The 17,552-nt window shown below is 41.7% G+C and overlaps 1 protein-coding gene across 1 annotated transcript in view; it reads left to right on the top strand.

Annotated features, from left to right (window-relative positions):
* Positions 1-2,968: 2,968 nt before the first annotated feature.
* Positions 2,969-17,552, top strand: part of LOC117455223 (poliovirus receptor homolog) — a 197,900-nt gene continuing 183,316 nt past the window's right edge. The window contains exon 1 of the mRNA XM_034094635.1: positions 2,969-3,988. Coding sequence (XP_033950526.1) covers positions 3,901-3,988 — 88 coding nt within the window. The 5' untranslated portion in view covers positions 2,969-3,900. The remainder of the gene's footprint in view (positions 3,989-17,552) is intronic.

The following is a 17,552-nucleotide window of genomic DNA, read 5'->3' as shown; positions in this document are numbered from 1 at the left end:
CTTTAACAGTCAAACACATTTCCATTTGGAGAAACGCGCTGCAGCTTCAGAAACGATGCACATGTATAACATCACAAATGAGCTAAAACACATGGAAATGAAGAAGAAAAACCTTCACCAACTTGATGAAACAGGCGCTGTATAAAAGTAACGCTGCAAATACAAAATGCTGCAATAGAGTTTTCAAACTTTATAATCACACTTTATGATCAACAAGCACTCTGGTCCCAGCTGTGTGCACCACTTTTTAGTGTCCCCGTTTCTGTTGTGTTGTTAACTTCTTGCAGCGGTTTTCTTTTTTGTTATTTTTTTTGCAGAATTTCGTTTATGCACACTTTAAAGGTGGGGTAGGTAAGTTTCAGAAACCGGCTCGAGATACACTTGTTGTTATATTCCATGGAATGCTCTTAACATCCCGATAGCAATGAATATCTGAAGTGCTTTGACAACAAATCCATTAAAAAATGTCATCTGTAGAAGCTGTAATACTGTAAAAAGTACAAGTACGATGGCCTACCTGCCTGTCAGCCTTCCATCGGGGCACAAACTTATCTCGTGCCCTCATTGGTCATGTGCGCGTTCGTGTGTGTTGGAGGAGGGGCTCTGTAAGGAAGTGGCAGATTTTCTCCGGTTGTGTATTTTCAAATTCTAGCGATCTCGAGCCGGTTTCTCAAACTTACCTACCCCACCTTTAAGTAAACGCTGCACATTTCCCGTCAAGTTGGTGAAGGTTTTCAGAATGCTTCACGTGTTTCAAGTTGGTGAAGATGTTTCTTCATGTGCATGTGTTTTGGCACATTTCTGCTTTTATATTTGCAATGTTTTAAAACGGCAGCGCGTTTCTCCTAATGGAAATGTTCTGAACGGTTGGAGCATAATTGCACCTGTCAGCCATAAAACAATTCTACAGAATCATTGACACGTTACTGTGGGCGTGGAGAGTATGACTGAAATGATTCTCCTAAAGATAGCATCTGGCATTGTACAGTCTTGTTGTTGTGACTCACGCAAGTTAATTGAGTCTCGCCTTTGTGTTTGCTGCGAACAAAGTATTTTCTCAGGTAATCTGTCTTTGTAACTCATTTCAACAGTAACTGCTGTTGACTTCAAAGATGCTCTCTTATCGTACTAAACAGACGGAGAACGTCCTCTCTGTGTAGCGAAGTGGCTCGGTTTACTTCCCTCCAACATATCCATATGTGAAACATTTCTGTCTTTCGTTTACTGTTTTCTGTGAAGGGGACAACAAAGCAAATGACTGCATCCATCTATGGAGACTTAAACCCCCCACCCCCTCCAATCCCCAGCCCCTGAAGGCTTTTTGTGTGTGCTGCAAAGCTAAATGTATGGGTGCAATTTCTTGTGTGCTAGTCTTTTTTGTTTTGGTGTAATAGATAAAATACATCATCACACAGCTAAGTCAGGATGTGGATTAGAATATATTTCAAATATACACACATGGAGGCTGTTTCCCCAGCTTCTGAGTGTTGCTGTGCTGAATTCATGCGTTTGATAACACCCAAGCAAATGTACTTACAGAAAATAAGTTGTTTATGCAAAAAAAACTTAAAATACCATTAGCATCAACTGATTTGAACAAGTTTCAAAACATGTTCCATTAAACATATAGCGAAAGATATTGATTTGAGAAAAGGTGTTCGATTGGGGTTAGCACTACTTTATTCTTTTGACTGCTTTCATTACTGTTGACTTCCTTTTTTCTTGCGTTTTCTTGTAATATTAAATCCTTGAGAAGGTGACACTCATGAACTCATAATATAAAATTCTTCTGCCATGCTATAGTGTTAATGGTGTTTAGAATATCTAAACTGTTCACTTTTAGTCAGTTAGCCTATTTTAGGCTGATTGTCTTTTTTACAACCGCAGAAGGGGTATCACTCCACTCACATACACTTTGAATTGCCTCTCAAGGTTTCCTCATTTCCCCTAATGAGCCAAGTGTCTCTAAAGAATCCTTTTCTTGTTTCCTTAGAAAGCTTGGTCTGGGGAATCATTGATGTTGTTATGAGCATTTGCATCTCACTGAGACAATGAACCATACGAACAGGGCTCCATTTCTTACAATATATACATATATAATTTGTTTTGTTGTGCTGTCATATTCACTGCATTTATTATTAAGTTGATTGACATAAATCAACCATCATTTTGAAAAAAGATGAAAGGTTTCACTTACCATTTGCTTTCACAGCATTTCTCTGATTCTTATAAATAATATATAGATTTTTTTGCTGGATTTCTTGATTCCCAATGATTCCAAGAATGTAGCAGTATAGTTTTGACTGAGTGGTTAATGGTTATGTATTGCCATTGGTACTGTAATCAGTGGTGGAAGCTAAATTCAGATATTTTACTAAAGTAAGTAGCAATATGACAAGATATGTAAAAACCCTTCACTTCAAGTAAAGGTTCTGTGCTCAAAATTAGCAGCTAAATGAAGGCAGAGAAATGGTCAACGTGGGTTGCCTTTGTGATTATTATGCATCCTAATATTTGATTATTAATGTTGCGGTTGCGTTTAACACATCAGCAGCAGTTTAATGTCCAATGCTGGTGGAGGAAGCCATACTTGCAAGGTAGCTTCATCTGTGCCATTGCATTACAAATTAAGCGGTAAAATACATTTACTCAAGTACTTAAATCCAAATCATTGGTATTTGACCTGAATAATGTAATATGATATAGCAGGTAGTTGCAATACAAATAATAAGCCTCACATTTGCACAACTAAAGTGATGAACACATGTTTCCATAGATTTATTATATTATTACGAAATCTGGTTATACTTAATGCATAATGTTTACTTTTGGTACCTCAAGTAGCCTACATTATGATGCTTATACTGTACTGTTTTTTTAACCTATTACCTGTGCTTAAGTATTTATTTACGATTGCAGTACCTTGTGTTTTAAAAGAGTATTTCCAAAGTGTGAAATGTATACTTTTACTTTATTAAACAATCTGGGTTCTTCCTACACAACTGTTACTCATTATGATGGGAGTAAAGTCTGCAAAGTAGCCAATACCTCCAATTAAGGATTCAATTGTCATATGTATAATAGGTGTAGTTCTTGCAATGAAACACCAGGTTCCTGCAACAATGCAATACAAATATACCTAAGACATAACACGATAAAGAAGTGCAAGACGAAATAGAAACATATAAAGAAAAAAGTACAAGAAAATGGTGCAAGTGTCAAGTGAGTAAAAAGTAAAATACTTGAAAGAAAACATTGATTTGATATGTATGGGAGTGGGACTCTAAAGTAGCATCAAATGGAAACACTGAGCATATGATATACATTTTACTTGAGTAAATGCATATTTATTAAATGATGCCCAATATAAATACATAATAGTTTGAACATATTTCTCATAGATCACACACACGAGTGGTGGCAGGTCCCAGCAGCACACACCCAGGCACCAGAGTGCCTGAGTCGGGCTCAGTATTACGGCTGGAGTCCTCTTGGTGACGCTCTGCTGACATCACTCTGATATTCCCCACTCAGCTCTCCGCAGCACACACACGGAGCTCCAGCTACTCTCACACACTCCGTCCACACTTTCTTTCCACATCTCTCCTCCCGCCGTGGCTGAGAGCGGCACCATCACACAGAGCAGCAGAGGCTACCTGTGCGCACTGCGGCCGGCCCCTTTTCCTGTCAGGAACACATTCAGAGAAGGAACGAAACTCAAACACGAGACGACATTCTTACAGAGACAGGGGAAAGAGAAGCCACAACTTGGCTGCTTCCAACCCAGGCGTTTTGAACTGAACTCGGAAGTTTCTCGGCTGATCGGAGAAGGAATAATTCGGAGCCCGGCTGCCCCACACAGCGCTGTTGTGGATATTTACGTCCACCTTGTTTAGAAGAATGGCGAGAGATCACCCTGCACGCTGCCCGGTCTCTCCGGTGAGAAACACTTTGCTGATAGCGGCATCGATCCTCCTCGCAGCTCAAGGTAAGCCAAACCCCCGCGGGCTGTGTTTGAGTCACCCCTCCAGTGTCCGTCCTGTCCCCGCACTGTGCGTCCTGAGAGACGGGCAGCACTTTCAGGCGCGCCGCTGCATGTGTCACATCCGCGTCCACTCTCCTTTGCAGCTGTTTTGGTGGACCGTGTGACCGTGTTGCAAAAGTTTATTGTCGAAACACACTGCCGGAATCTGAGCGTGGGGTTTCAGTACGCCATGATAGGCGAGGTGTGGCTCCGCCTGTGTTTTTTTGTCCTAATTCCTCGCAGCTTCAGACGGCAGGTGACTGTTCGGGAAACCTAATCCCCTCTGAGCCTCTACAAACCCTTCCAACACGGCCGACCTGTAATCTGTGTTTACCTGTTGGAAAGTGTTCCGGGCGCTCACAACCGCGTGTCTAACTAACATCTAACATCTAACAATCAGAATAATGGAAGGAATGGGTTTTCATTGTGCAGAGCAACAGGGTGGCGATGGGAGAAAACATTTGAAATGCTCGGCCCCTGCTCGTCAGGTGGCCCTTCAACAATGAGTGTTGAGAGCCCTTAATGAATATCCACTTCAGTAACCCTATAATAAAGTAAGATGTGATGGAAAAACAGCATTGCAATCAAAATGTCAATGATTCATCTCAGAAACCACAGTATTTACATAAAGACTGTAATAAAAACTGTAACAAAGGACACACTTATACAGCCTTATCCACATACAATATGGAAAGTAAGTTTTAACACTATTAAATTCAGTGACGTTCTCTATACATTAACAATTAACATCAACACAGGATGTGCTTGAGACAGGTGCTTTTAAAGTTGTCACTAATAAAAACAGTAAAATACGATGGGCCTTCTCAACACGTAAACTGTACAATGTAACATTATTAAACATCATGCTTTTAAAACATTTTAAAGCTGGAATTCAGAAAAACAAGGCTCAAAATCAACTTTTCTTCACTGCATTTACATGTCTGCCGATGCACACGGTTGAGCTAGCTTTGGCTGATAGCATCGACCTGATGTAAACGTACTGTCAACTAAGTGATGCAAGAGCAATGCAAAACACTGTATGCATATTATATTGCGTTAAGAGATACACATCTAACATTCATGCCAGAAAACTTATTTTGAGCAACACAGCAAATGTACACAAATAATCCTAGGCTTGTTGTGATTTAAATCAAGTTGAAAAGGTATCAGTTCTATTGGTAATCAATAAATCACCATAATTAACCTACTTTGAACTCACTAATGCAGATAAGAAAATTGAGGATATATCCTACAATAAACAAGAAAACGTATCAATTAACCTTCTAATGATTGCCATAGCAACACTTTATGCCCCAATAAGAACATTTAAGAGATAACAATAACTGCAACCAACGATGGCATCACTAAAGGCTCTGCTGAGTAACACAGACATGCTGACACTCCCAACAGAAACTATTTACGAACTTTTTTTTCCAAATCTGAGGCCACCTACAAAATTCACAACAGCTGGCAGTTAGGCAAAAGTGATGGCCATTAAATATCTGTGAACCTGCTCTGTCAGCATGAATCTGTAAGCCTGTTGTTTTCACCTGGGTGCAACTGGAATCTTCTGTTAGAGCTGTCCCAAAATCTCCAACCATGGAGCAAGAAGACGGGTCATTATGGAGCTGGAAGATGTTTCGTGTTGTGCGTTGACACGCCTTGGGAGACTTGTCTCTGAGATAAAAGCAAACGGAGGGCAAGGTATTTCAAGGCCTAGAGCTGCGGAGCGCGTGCTTTGCATTTTGCTGAAGAATCTGTTGCATAATAGGTGACAACGCAAACCGTGATTCTGACTAAGTGTACAAGGCAGGGCGAAGATTGAACCCTGATTAGAATTCGCTTTTTAATTCTTTCTCCTTGTGCTAGAGAGCCCCGTGCTGTAAGCCATGCAGCGCAGGTTTGGCTGGTGTGAGGCTGACAGATTCTCAGCTGAGACTCTGCTACATCAGGGTTGTATTGTGAAAAAGCTGTCAGATTGTCATGGCAGTATCCCCACAGGGTATGAATTAATTTCAACGCGCAAACAACACAACTGTCTTCTCGATGGAAAAGACGATCACAACCCAGCTGCTAAGCCACTGAAACTGAATGCAAAAGTATAAGCTTGAACTTTCCATATGGTCCCAGCATACAACACATTTCTTTTGAAGAGACAGCTCTTGGCTGGGTTGTGTGGATGGATGATCTCCGTGTGTATTGTTTAGATGTCGCTGGGAGAAACAAATGAGCGTTATGAAAAAGGCGTTAGTGACACTTTAACCGGGAAGTTCCAAGAACAATGTTAACCTTCAGTAAAACAGGCAAAGTAGGATATCATTCCACAGCAATGATAATTAAGTCACTTCAGGTCCCCCCCCTCTTCACCTCCCCTCCTGCACTCCCCTCTACAGGCCCGATTCTGTGCAGAAATGTCAATGATGATGAGTCTCCTCGACGGCTCGGTGCAGACGAAGGGCTGATTAGCTTATCACATGGAGAGCAGGCGGCCGATGATTATCGCCCTCAGCGGTGCAGCATGATTATGGAGAGCTCTTATTAATGACTCATCATTGAACCATGATACTGTTTGTTGTTTGCATATTTATGTAGCTAGTGCTGTAGCGCCGGTATGGATCCATGTTCGGATCTATAGTGCTTGTGAAGCAGTGCAGGTGAAGTTTGACATGAAACATCCTTGGATGAAATCATTGGCCTGCTTAAGTTTGAGCATGAAACTCTTAACAACCTCCTGCTTTAGAAGTAATACATATCCACTGGTGTATCATGTATGGCATTTTAAATAGGAAACTAGGGCTGCTCAATTAATTGTATTTTAATCGCAATTACGATTTTGGCTTGCAACGATTATGAAAACAACATAATCGAATTAAAACAATTTTTTTGTTTTTTAAATGTATTTCCCCAATACATTTTTTATTTTGATTGGGTTTTCAATTGAATTATCCTTACAGTTCAGAGTAATCAACTGTTAAAAACAAAGTAAAGTAAATGGATAATCGTTTTTAATAATCGTTATATCAATTATTGACCCAAATAATCGAGATTATGATTTTTGCCATAATCGAGCAGCCCTATAGGAAACCCTGCGTGTCTCATTCCACTGCTGTAGTGACATAGCTTACACAACAACATGTTTGAGTTCAAAAGATTAATCTGTAAGAGAAGCCAAGGAAGGCAGTTGTTGCTTTTGAGGCAAGAATTATTAAAAGGTTTCTCTTGGCAGTATGTTTTAGTTGATTAATAATAGGAAGAAGCCTGATGGCTCAACAAACATATCATATTATTCCAAAAGCAAGGGGCAGTTTGAAAAGCACATTTTCTCAATTTAAAAAAAACAACTTCTTTTCACTTTACATAAATCTTATATTAACCCCGTGCAGTCACATGAACCTCAGATTGTAAATGATTTGGAGCCTTGACTATCTTTTAAAAACAGTCTGCGGCACAGAGGTCTCATGAGAGGAGCCCTTGTGTGCGTGGAGAGGGTGGAGGGAGGAGTTGACATTGTTGTCTAGAGAGGTATTATTGCTTGGTTGCAATGTCAATGACTGTTAAGCAGCTGGGTGAGATATGTACCGTACTTTTCGGACTATAAGCCGCAACTTTTTTACCCATTTATTTTGTACAGCTAACAGCCACTAGGGAACCTCCTAAATTTATGGATTTTACAGGTAAAATTAACCACCTTTAACTAGAGATGTCCCGATCCGATCACGTGATCGGGGATCGGAGCCGATCACGTGATTTAAAAAAAAATCGGGAATCGGGATTTTTATTTTTTTTATAAAATATTTTTTTTAATTTAATGTTACAAAACAAAAATGACCATGTTCACGTCTTAAAGTCATCCTGAGGACTTAGTTTTGGCTTAAAATTACACAACATCATGTATGTGTTGCTTTCTTTGGGCTTGTTTTCATAGACCTGGTTGCTTATTTCTCTGAAATCTGGCAACAGAGTGGGCGCAGTGTCTACTAGTAGCAGTAAGCTAACGAGAGGCTACGTTCAGCTGGTGACTCGGGAGTCGGGACAGAGAAAATGTCAGGAGTTTGGAAGTATTATAAAATTGAAAGCGAAGGCAGTGTAACAGCCAGATGCAATGTTTGCAAGGCGGAGGTTCCGCGTGGTGGAAAGAACAGAGCTACGTTCAACACGACCAATCTAATACGCCACCTTAGAAACAAACACCAACAACAACACGACGAGTACACAGCGGCCACTCCGGTATCGGCACTGAAACAACCAACACTTTCAGAGACTTCTAAAAAGAAAGAGAAACTGCCCCAGAACAGTGAAAAGGCCAAACAATAACAGCCAAGATAGCTGAATTCATCGCGTTGGATGACCAGCCGTTATCTGTAGGGATGTCCCGATCACCTTTTTTTTGCTCCCGATCCGATTCCGATCATTTAATTTTGACAATCTGCCGATACCGATTTTTCCCGATCCGATCTTTATGCAATGCATTAAGAGAAAAAAAAGGTAACCGATAACGGCTGGTCATCCAACGCGATGAATTCAGCTATCTTGGCTGTTACTGTGTTGGCCTTGTCACTGATCTGGGGCTGTTTCTCTTTCCTTTTAAAAGTGTCGGTTGTTTCAGTGCCGTTACCTGAGTGGCCGCTGTGTACTCGTCCTGTTGTTGTTGGTGTTTGTTTCTCAGGTAGCGTATTAGATTGGTCGTGTTGAACGTAGCTCTGTTCTTTCCACCACGCGGAACCTCTGCCTTGCAAACATTGCATCTGGCTCTTACACTGCCTTCGCTTTCAATTTTATAATACTTCCAAACTCCTGACATTTTCTCTGTCCCGACTCCCGAGTCACCAGCTGAACGTAGCCTCTCGTTAGCTTACTGCTACTATTAGACACTGCGCCCTCTCTGTTGCCAGATTTCAGAGAAATAAGCAACCAGGTCTGAAAACAAGCCCAAAGAAAGCAACACATACATGATGTTGTGTAATTTTAAACCAAAACTAAGTCCTCAGGATGACTTTAAGACGTGAACATGGTCATTTTTGTTTTGTAACATTAAATAATAAAAAAAAAATTATAAAAAAAGAAAAGAAAAAAATACCGATCCCCGATTTTTTTTCTCCCGATCCCCGATTTTTTGAAAATCACGTGATCGGCTCCGATCCCCGATCACGTGATCGGATCGGGACATCTCTAGTTATCTGTTACCTTTTTTTTCTCAATGCATTGCATAAAGATCGGATCGGGAAAAATCGGTAACGGCAGATTGTCAAAATCAAATGATCGGAATCGGATCGGGAGCAAAAAAAGGTGATCGGGACATCCCTACCTTTAACACTATGGGCTCTATGACCGGTCCGTGCCCGCCACCTTTAAGCGGCGGGCTCCAGCAGGAAAAGCTGGAGGCCGGAAAAGAGTGAGACAGGTAGCGCGCCAAAGTAAAAGTGGAACCGAGAGACAGAACGAGAGCAAGACAGACGGACAATTTAGCTGCTGCGGCTTATATGCAGGTGCGCTTTATAGTCCGAAAAGTACGGTAATGTGTTTTAGCATATAACTTGTTTTTGTTTTGGTTGTGGGATTGATTATAAGTAACTTTGCAATCTGTGTTTGTGAGACGTCTCTCTATAGAGCGCTTTAAAGATGTGAAATCACCGGCAAGCAGTATACGATAAACAGGACTGTTTATCAGATAAGAAAAACAAGGCCTCAATTAGCCATCCTCCATGCTGAATGATGATGATCACTTTTTAATGAAATGTTGTTTAAGCCTTTTAATCTTAACCCAGCATATTAAGAAGACAAACTGCTGTCACCGAGGCCCTGAAGTGACGTGCAGTTTCAGGCACGCTGGCCCCACTCTTAAATGTCAATGGCGCTTCCTGGTGAGCCATGGGTGATAATCATCCCCTCGAGACCGGACCGTTGATGCTCATTGAGAGCTTATTAGTGACTCACAGCAGCGCAAAGAGCATGGTAATGCCAGGAGCGGTTAGTGTTTGGGCCGATGTGTCTGTCTGGGATTCTCACCCCGAAAAGCACAGTATGAAGTCCTGCTAATTTCCCCATTAATTACAGCCTTCTCACGGATTCATGGACAGGCGCTAACACGGTGTTGCGTCACATTGTGTGTTGCGATCTGCTTGTCTCTTCCGCCTCTGGTTTTATTGATCAAGGATTCAAATGTTAATGACTTTCCCGGAATACTTTGCAGGATGACGAACGATGGATTCACTTTGTGTTGCAGCGTCTCGCATCAGGCTGTTTGCTTGTTTTTAAATGTACATTCAAAGAAGTAGTGTCGAGGTCCTACCTTCCAAATTCCTCAGTGCAGCGTTTACGGACAGACGTAGAGGTTGGTTCGGTAGGGCACATTCAGAGATTGGGAGCAGGTTGTCATGGATACAGCTTTGTGGATGAGACACATTCTCATCCCTTTGTTGTGCAGCCATGTGTTTGTGCCTTTATGTGGACCTTTTAAAGAAACTCGATGTAATTAGGAGGAAGAGGTTAGACTCCGGGGTTGCTGTCAGAAGCTCCATCAGTCCAGCTTGCTGAGAGGCCATCACTCTGCCTGCCAAGACCCAGCAAGCATGTGTGTGCACTTGGTCAGCGCTTTTTTTTCATTCCACTTCTAAGGAAAGCGGTTACTTAGCAAATTACAGATCACATTTCCTTAAATAAACCGCATCATGGCTCACCTTGACTTCCTTAGTGATTCTACCCCATCAGGTGTTGGTGTGAAGAGGGATGGCCGAGCGTAGCAACAGGAACAGGTCTATGTATCACAATGGAGCTGAACCAAGGATGTTCGGAGGAAGGGTTTCAACTTCTCAGGGTCCAGTCCGCGCTTACTGGGTCATGAATACCTTTTGCAAAATCCCTCACAAATGCACACGCTTTTCCACACACACTTGATGAATGTGACCGCCCTCCCTGGGTTGACTCGTACCACCATGCAGAGTTAAAGAAAACTTCCAGCCAGCCTTTCATACCCGTCTCAGTCTCTCATTTTCACATTCTTTTATTCACCCATTCTCTCGCCCTCTCATTCTCTCTCCCTCTCATTCTCTCGCCCTCTCATTCTCTTGCTCACGACCCTATTTTCAGCCGGGCCTGGCTGGCTGCCGCTTCATGGCGGCTCCCGAGTGAGGGCCCTTTTGTTGGAACAGCTTTTGGTGGAATTAAAAAGGGTGCCAGTAACCCCCCCCCTCCCCTCCTTTCTCCTCCTCCCTTCGTCCACCCCGCCGCTCTCAGTTCTTCTAGGCCTCATTGTTTAGAAAGAGAGGGAGCTTGGGGGTGAGAGACAGAAAGGGAGGGAGGGAATTCAAATGTGCGAAAATGTTTAGACAAGCGCCTCTGCTCTGTCTCCCAGTCTGTCCTGAGCATGCCCCTTCCCCAGCTCACAGTGAGCCTCCATCCTCTCCTGCTCACTCACTGTTTCCTCTCCTGATGTTGTTCGCTGGTGACAAATGGGAAATTGCTCAACCCGTCTGTGAGTGCAGCAGCCGGTCAGGCTGTGAAGGGACTTTGTGACATTTCCCCATTTGTATCCATGTGGGCAATTAATGACTGCAGTAACGTTGTTTGCTTCACTGGCATCATTACGGAGCCTTTAGCCGGAGATTTTTTACTACAGAGGGAATCTAAGGTGACAGCCTTGCTTAAACCCTGTGGTGCATATACCAACATTTGACTATAATAAAACTTGTTTAAAGAGATTTAATGCAAACTGCAGTGGAAATCACACTAGGCGCTAGGCTAAAAGATAATGATACAGGGTGATATACAAGGTAATTAGAGCCGGCTATTACAAGTATCATTGGCATTACTAACAAGAAGCGGTCACAGCGCTACTCATTTCAGGCTGCGGATAATTCTTGTTTGATCCAACAGATTAACATAATCCTTTTTCATTATATTAGATAACATTAGACATATATTTCAATTAAACAGCGATATTAAATGCATAACAACTGAATATGATTTAAACGAAGGTAGGATTAAGTGCAATGCTGTGCTATTGGATTATGCAGTTAGACAGTTAATGTTGTTCCTATTTTATTACTTTTTGAAGGGTGACATTTTTATGGAAATGCTAAACATATGAAATGGTCATTATTATCTTTGTTACCTCATTCTTTGCCTGTTGTAAGCACATTTTAATACCAAATTAGTTTAAACTGCTTTAGTTATAGCATATTTCACATCTTAGTCAAAGCTGGCGCGTTCTATACCGAGCTGGGGCCCGAAACACCTACTCAGGCATATGCTTAAAGATATTCTCTTATTCCTGAAAATAAAACCAGGCTCAAAATGTCATCAACCTCAGTTTGAGCTCGGAAAGTCCCTGCTTTACCCATGTTTTTGTTTCCTGTTATTGGCACACCTTTTTGTTTCTATGATCAGAGCAAAACGTGATTGCAGAATCAGATACAAAACACTGTATTTTCTAAGCACTCCTAAATATCGTCAGCACTTTTCTCTAAGTTTGTTACTTTCAGTTCTGGTCACATCGTCCTCTGGTTCAAGTGATTGGTTTGAAAGTGAAAGCTATTCCATTGCTGAGGATGTCAGGTCACAGAAGCCTGAACAAAAAGTCAATTTACTGCCCTGGTTCAACTGCCAGCACTACAAAGGCCACGCCATTGTCAATTGTCTTCAAACTGTTCCTGGATTATTAACCCTTCACCCATTTTCTTTCTAAATCTTTAGCAGTCAATACTCAGACCCATGCCAGATAATAACTTATTTATGGCAGCGTATAACTTTTACGACGACAGCTTATTGGCCTTTTACTTTAAACCACCAAAGTAATTCCAGCTCTACATTATCTGAATTTCATAACAAAAAGGAAACAAAGCATGGACAGGAAAGCAGTGTAATGTCTTTCTTAGATTGGAAGACAACACCTCACTCAAGTAATGCAAATGGAAAATGGGAAGGAATAGAGAGGGAGCATCGATTTATCTCTGCTGCCCCGTTCATAAATAACTGTCCGGCTCTGGGAAGCCTGGAGAGTGTGAGCAACAAGTTGTGGAGGTCAGCAGATCACCAGCCAGCAGGGAGAGAGACGAGCTCTGTCTGTATCGATGAAATGTTCAAATGAAACGGGGCTAAAGACTAAGGATTTGTGCACGAGGCCAACAGCCCCGCTCTCCTCTCACCTCTCTTAGCGTCCTTGGCTTCTTCTATATCATCGTCTAAATTGACTGCCTTGCCTCCGAGTACACGTACCTAGGCAATGTGTGTGTCGTTGGTAATCGTCCTGATCAACTGCATCCGCTCTGACACTGTTGTTCTGCATTTGCATAATGCAAGCTAACATCTCTTCTCCCTACCCCGTCCACAAGCGACTACTGTTCACATTGCAGCACATTTCAATGCGAGTCACACGCACATTAGAAGAGAATACCGGTGTCATTTAGAGTTACAGTCCATTTGCTGCCGCCTCTGTCTTGTGTACGTTTCCACCCATCATTCTGCAATGCTTGCCATGTGTAATTTGATCATTCTTTGTCATTTTGTCATGTATAGGCTCTGCTGTTATTTCAAACCTGGCTTGATATTAACGGCTGTCCAGGCAAACAAAGCAGCCACATGTAAAACAGAAGAAAAGAAAAGACATGGATGTGACAATTAGTTTTGTCAGGCTGCATGTTGTTTAGACATTTATTTTCTTGCCAGAGAATTTGATGTCTTCCTACGGATGTCAGGTGACTGGCAGGAAACAGACTGGTGAGGAAGCCGTGTCTACTTTTGGTATTAACAAACGGGCCATGGGTTTCTTCATTTTGTCACATCAATATGTACTCTGGTTTACTGAATTTGTGGATGGAAATGAAAACACTCGACTTTGGAAGATTAACACAACTCATACATCAAAATAAAACCAAAGCATTGACACAACAAAGAAGAATACATGGCAACAAATGTTTTTACTGCAGCAGAGAAATGGAAGAGAGCAAGGCAAGGCAAGTTTATTTATATAGCACTTTTCAACACAAGGCAATTCAAAGTGCTTTACAAAAAACGAAAGACATTAAGAAAATGGCATTTAAAATCAAAAGCGAAAAAAACGTTCTCTATTCCGACATTTGAAAAAGCCTTTCACTATTACGTTGTTGCCGTAATCTGCACATTATTGAGGCTGTTTCTTAGATACAATCCATCAGCAAGACAGTAAACCCAAATTAGTTATGTGCATGGCCGGGGTCATAACACCATTCAAATACATTTTTTTGATACAATTCCAATATTCTAAATGTTAAGTGAATCATCCCGTTTAGATTTGTTAGCCCATACCCAAACAGTACACAGATGTAGGGACGGGTTGCCCCCCCTCACCTCGTTAAACCTGATTTTAAATGCTTGCGTATCCTTAACTAATTCTGTTGTTGATTGAGAGATTCACTATGACAGCTGCACCAATGTCCCCCCCCCCCCCCCTCCCTATCTTGACATTACAATTCTTCACTAAATAACTCACTTTCTAATTGAAAGCTGGGGGGGGGCTCAACTCTTTACTCACACAATCCACGGAGTAGATTTCAACCGTGAATCCACAAATGATTGATGTTCCCCAGTCAGACACTATTATTGAATATTACAGACATCCAGTCTTTTGGCACCCATTGATGGACTTTTTCATTTGCATGATAGCATTACAGAATTCTTTCAAAGGCAGAATTAGCTATTTTCTCCTTAAGAAGTATAGCATTGTCAAATGACTTGTGATATTGCCTGGTGCTTTACGATAGCTCCCGTGGGCCATCTTCTCAGAGCGCACTTCATTATTTCTTTTCCCTGCTGCTTTGATGCGTACATTACCTGTCATTCAGCCAGACGTATCGTTGGCTCTTTCTTGTTTTGCAAGAGAGAATCCAGTCCAAATCCCCCTCCATTAAACCAAATGAAAGTGCAACAACGGATTAGTGAGGCAACTGCTTGTAAACAGCTACCACGGAACATCTGTCATCCTTGTAACCGCCGCGTGTTGTTGTCTGCGCCACGAGGGCCAGGGTAAATGTGGCAGCCACATGAGCTTGCACAAATGTTACCAAAACAAAATTCTATGTTAATTGATTAACATGATTTAGATTATTGGACCGCGGAACAGGATGGGGGTAGAGCACTTTCAGTCATACACACACCATTGTGCAGCACTGGCCTGTGTGTGTTTGTGCACTCATGACAATCTCCCTCTGTTAGCTGCAGTGAGAAAGCCACTGTGGACCGTGTGATGGGTGAGGATGTGAGCTGCTGTGACAGACAGAAAAAGATCTACACACACAAACATGCACACACACTCCGCTCCAACCGCCTGCTCAAACCAAACCATCTTTTCTCCCCCTTATCTATGTCATCTATCCTATTTAAGCTTCTCTTTCTCTCTTCCCTTCTCTTGAGCTACCACATAGTTATTGGAAATGGATCAAAGCCAAGTGGAATTAAATAGCTCACATGTCAAAACCCAAGAAATCATTAATGACATACAGTACAGTTCTCTTTAGTGGCTCAGAAATTAAGTTCACTGTCCTTCCACCAGACTTGTGAACCGCAGCTGCACTTTTTGCTCCACCCTTGGGAGGAAGTGCCTAAAAAGATTATATTTTACAGCCTTTTGCAGTTTAAACTTACAAGGAATGGTCTGGTAGAAGGGATTCATGGATCTTTTATCGTCATTCTGCAACACAGCTGGAAAGGCTGCTTTGGCCTAGTCCATTAATGCTACAGGAGAAAAAACATGATGGAGCAGAAAACATTTGTCCTTCCGGAAGGGGATTATTCAATTCACATCAGGAGAATGTAGCTGGCAGGCGGCAGCAACAAGAAACAGATGTCAATTCTCCGGCCAGATAATTTAGCCGGCATTTTAAAAATGTACATTAGGGAAACATCTAATTTAACGTTTTATCACCAATCATTATTGATGTGAACACAATTGGTGAATAACAGTCTCCTACCATGGGGTGGTATCATCAGCATTTTTTATTTGTATATTAAAAGTTAATGGAATGTCACTTCCTGAACTTACTTTCATCACATTTATCAGTTCCACCATCTTATTATTGGAGAACAATAACTAAAGGGCTTAAACTGAAAACAACACTGTATATTAAAGCTATGAATGACAAATAATCTTAAATGAGGTGGGAGACAATGAATTACTGTAGCTGGCGTACAAAAGGAGTAACCATATTTGTATTAGCCTGGCAATTAAGGCAATAATCTGCTAATCGGCTTGCCACATTAAAATTGGAATATCCATCCATCCATTTTTTAAACCGCTTATCCTGCTCAGGGCTGCGGGGGCTCGAGCATATCCCAGCATGCACTAAGAAGTGAAAGGCAGTGCACATCCTAAACAGGTCCAGAGGGTTTACCCTGTGTCTATCAAGGGCTTGGAATTTGAATATGAAATGAAAAAAATATTATTATAACTTTTTGTAATATCACGGTTTACCTGCTGTAGAGTTTAGTAATTGTGCAAACAAAATATGATTTGTAGTCCCAGTCCGCCCCTGGCTGTAGCGCTGTAAAAAGCTTGACCAATCATCTGAGCCGGCTAAAGTAACTGGATGGCCTCCTGCCTGTCAGCCTTCCATCTGTGCACAAACTATCTCGTATCTATGTGTGTTGGAGGGGGGGCTCTGTAAGAAAGTGGCAGATTTTTTCCGGCTGTGTATTTTCATTATCTAGCGCACTCGAGCTGGTTTCTCCAAAATTACCTACCCCATCTTTTAATGGGGCCCTTTGGAGATTTGGAGGTGTTTAGTGTTCTCACCTAAAGGCTTTGTGTGTGTCCTATAGGTCAGAATAATGTGTTGAATACATTTCTTTCCTCATAAAACGTTTTGTCTTCAATGTTTTAGAATTTAAGATTTATATTGTGCCAGTAGTGTTAGAAAACTCGGTGTTACCGTTTTTTTGAATAACAGATCATTTAATTCACAATGAGATGTTATCTTGGAGTCAGGGGCGTCTCCACTTCTCAGTCCAGGTTTATTAGCCGAATGTTAAACTCTCAAATTAGCTCAAATTCCCGTCATTGGTGACACCTCAAATAGAACGGCCTACACGTCAGAAGCCAAAAACGTCCCGTTTCCACAACAACGCTAAAGGTTTCTGAAAATCTTTACCCCTCCTGAAGTTTTATCAAAGCTGTGTTTTTGGTGAAGCAAAATCCATAGAAAAAGCTATGTTTACGCCAAAAAGTATAATAACAATCTTGTTTTACTACCGCAGAGTTACTCCCGGTCAAAAACACCACAGTATAAGATACCCCAGTTAGGCCACAGCTAAGGCGAATTTCACTGAGCCAGCTGCAACCCCCCCCACCTCCCTTTAGTGTTTGTGCTCACCTCAGAAAACTCTATTAACTAAGAAGTTGGGATCGAGAAATAGAAAACAGTTTCTGTGCCTCTGACCCATCCGTCCCCACATCCCAGAGTCTATTTCCAGACGTTGAGCTTTTCGAAATGTGAGGATGATTTCTTAATCCGCAGGGATGCATCTGAGGATGTAAGTGAAATGCTTCTACTCTGGTTTC

The sequence above is a fragment of the Pseudochaenichthys georgianus genome, chromosome 11 (genome assembly GCF_902827115.2).
Source record: "Pseudochaenichthys georgianus chromosome 11, fPseGeo1.2, whole genome shotgun sequence".
Classification (NCBI taxonomy): Eukaryota; Metazoa; Chordata; class Actinopteri; order Perciformes; family Channichthyidae; genus Pseudochaenichthys; species Pseudochaenichthys georgianus.
Note: the sequence above shows the minus strand (reverse complement) of the source record. Positions and strands in the feature narration are given on the sequence as shown.